The sequence below is a fragment of the Morone saxatilis genome, unplaced genomic scaffold, assembly GCF_004916995.1.
Source record: "Morone saxatilis isolate NCDOM2014 unplaced genomic scaffold, NCSU_SB_2.0 Contig15, whole genome shotgun sequence".
Taxonomy (NCBI): domain Eukaryota; kingdom Metazoa; phylum Chordata; class Actinopteri; family Moronidae; genus Morone; species Morone saxatilis.
The window spans coordinates 1048750-1050983 of NW_023339707.1; the positions used below are offsets into that span (position 1 = coordinate 1048750).

Below are 2234 nucleotides of genomic sequence, written 5' to 3' on the forward strand. Positions count from 1 at the left end.
CCCAAGCCAAGTCCCTACACACTCAGTGAGCTACTGCCGCCCTAATATTAATGTCATATTTCAATAGATCCTCCTATGTTACACACTGGACCTTTTAAATTTTGATTGAAAAAAAAGGAAAATGTTTAATGAAAAGAAAAGGAAAATTTTTAATGAGAAGAGAGAAACTTTCCACTGTATGTGGACCTTTAATACAGCCAACTGGTAATGCAGGCAGTTAGCTTAGCCTAGCATAATGATCCTGGCCCCCCCAAAAACTCTGGCCCGACCCAACCCCCAAAACAATTCTGTAAAATAAATAATAAATAATAAATAATAAATAATAAATAATAAAAAAAATAAACTAAAATATTTCATATATATGAATAAGCTGATCTACAGCAGCAGTTTTAGGCCCAAACACGGCAGGTCATGTCAGGTCCAATCGAGTTTGGGCAGAGAATTCTAGTTCTAATCTGGTTTGGTTTTTAGGTACACAAACAAAAATGTAAAATCAACAAGTTGTGGTTTCATGGGCTGTGAATATTTTTCTTGGACTGTAAACTTGTGACTCATGAACCACAGCTTGTTGTTTTTACATTTCTGTTTTACATTCCACGGATATGGTGCATAAATATGCATGAAAACTACCTGTATAATACATTACATTATTATAATTGCAATTTGAAGATGCATCCAGTCAAACCTTCATAAAAAAACTGAAAAAATAAGATCGAAATCTTCCATTTAGAATCCTAAATAAAATGGCCTGAGATTGACAGTGACACATTTTGAATAGATATATATGTTATTAGATACAGTGCTGAAAAAAGAGAAAGAATGAAGTTCAATTTTGACAAATTACAACATGGAAATGCACCGATTGGGCAAAATGGCCCTTCTCTCAAATTGAAAACTATACTTTTCAGCTTTGGACAGAGGCTGTTTTCTGTGTCTCAACTCTTGAAGCTATACCAGACATGAGAATGCTAACGATATTCTCATTTAACTGAGCTTAGCTAGAAAGCGAAGACGACCTCCCAAGATGTTGAACGATTTCTTTAAATGAAATGCAAATAGCCACCATCTCTTATAGTTAAAAGCCTGTGTGTATGCAGCGTACCTGCGGTGTGTGAGAAAGCTTCCGTTGGCGTGTCCGGAGCCATCACAACCTGGGGTGGGACAAGTAGGCCCCTCTGTCTTGAAGGCCTTCCAGTTGAAGGGTGTGCCATTCAGGAGACCCTCCTTCTGTCTGCGGGCTGCTAGTGGACACCCGTAGGCACTACGGTGTGTGGCATACTTCCCACTGATGTGACCCAGGCTGTCGCAGCCCGGCACCGGGCATCTGCAGGAAGAGGAGGAAAGGAGGGAAATGAGAAAAAGACAGGGGAGAAGGGTTAGACAAGGAGAATGCAAAAATATAAACTGTAGAGAAATTCAGTTCAGAATATTAGAATAAAGATTTAAGATATATACTGGGCCAAATTCATTGTCTTACATCTGTGTTTGACATATTATTAATGCAAAGAATTATATTACTGATGCAAGAACTATTAAGGTTTAGCACATGCAGTAATCAACATGTTAAATTAACTGTTTTGTGTGCAAATGCAATATGAAGCCCATGTATTTCTTATGTATTGACAATCTACTCTAGGATACTCTACCATGAACTACATTCAGAATCAGTATCTGCAGTAAGTGTATTTTTCCATCAGTAAGGGCCTGATTGTTTGATTCAATTACGGGGGCAGGTCACTACCTCTGCATATGATTCACAGTGACTTCCCTCTCTCTCTCTCTCTCTCTCTCTGTCTCTCTCTCTCTCTGTTTCTCTTTTTATTGCATTTTACTTTTACCGTCAGTCTCGCTAAAAGCAGACATTATGGCTTTCTGAGCGGTACGAACTTTAAAAGCTCGGAGTCCTCCTGGTTGTCCTTGGTAGGAGTTTTAATTCCACTTTTCTTGGCACGCGGGCACCCAGAGAGACTGAAAACAGAAAGTATGGAGTTGATAACATAGGGTTGAAAAAAGGTCTGGTGAAGTGATTGCTTAATAAAGGGAGATAACAATATAAGGAAGAATATTTTTACAGAGGTTGTTCAACCAAATTACAAACCAAATCAACTTAAAAACGCCTAATATGGCCGAAAATAGGATCATGGAAAGGTGTGGAAATGTGTGAGTATATGATCCCTGTCTAATTCTACCATGAACTGTCACTAGGCCTCTCTGACTGACTGTTTGTATGTGTG

The 2234-nt window shown here is 38.6% G+C and overlaps 1 protein-coding gene across 1 annotated transcript in view; it reads right to left on the minus strand.

The window, feature by feature from the left end:
• Window positions 1-1102: 1102 nt before the first annotated feature.
• Window positions 1103-2234, minus strand: part of LOC118324931 (myelin transcription factor 1-like) — a gene marked incomplete at its 3' end in the record, with an annotated part of 32450 nt that continues 31318 nt past the window's right edge. The window contains 2 exon segments of the mRNA XM_035657440.1: window positions 1103-1324; window positions 1888-1968. Of these exon segments, the coding sequence (XP_035513333.1) occupies window positions 1103-1324; window positions 1888-1968 (303 nt within the window).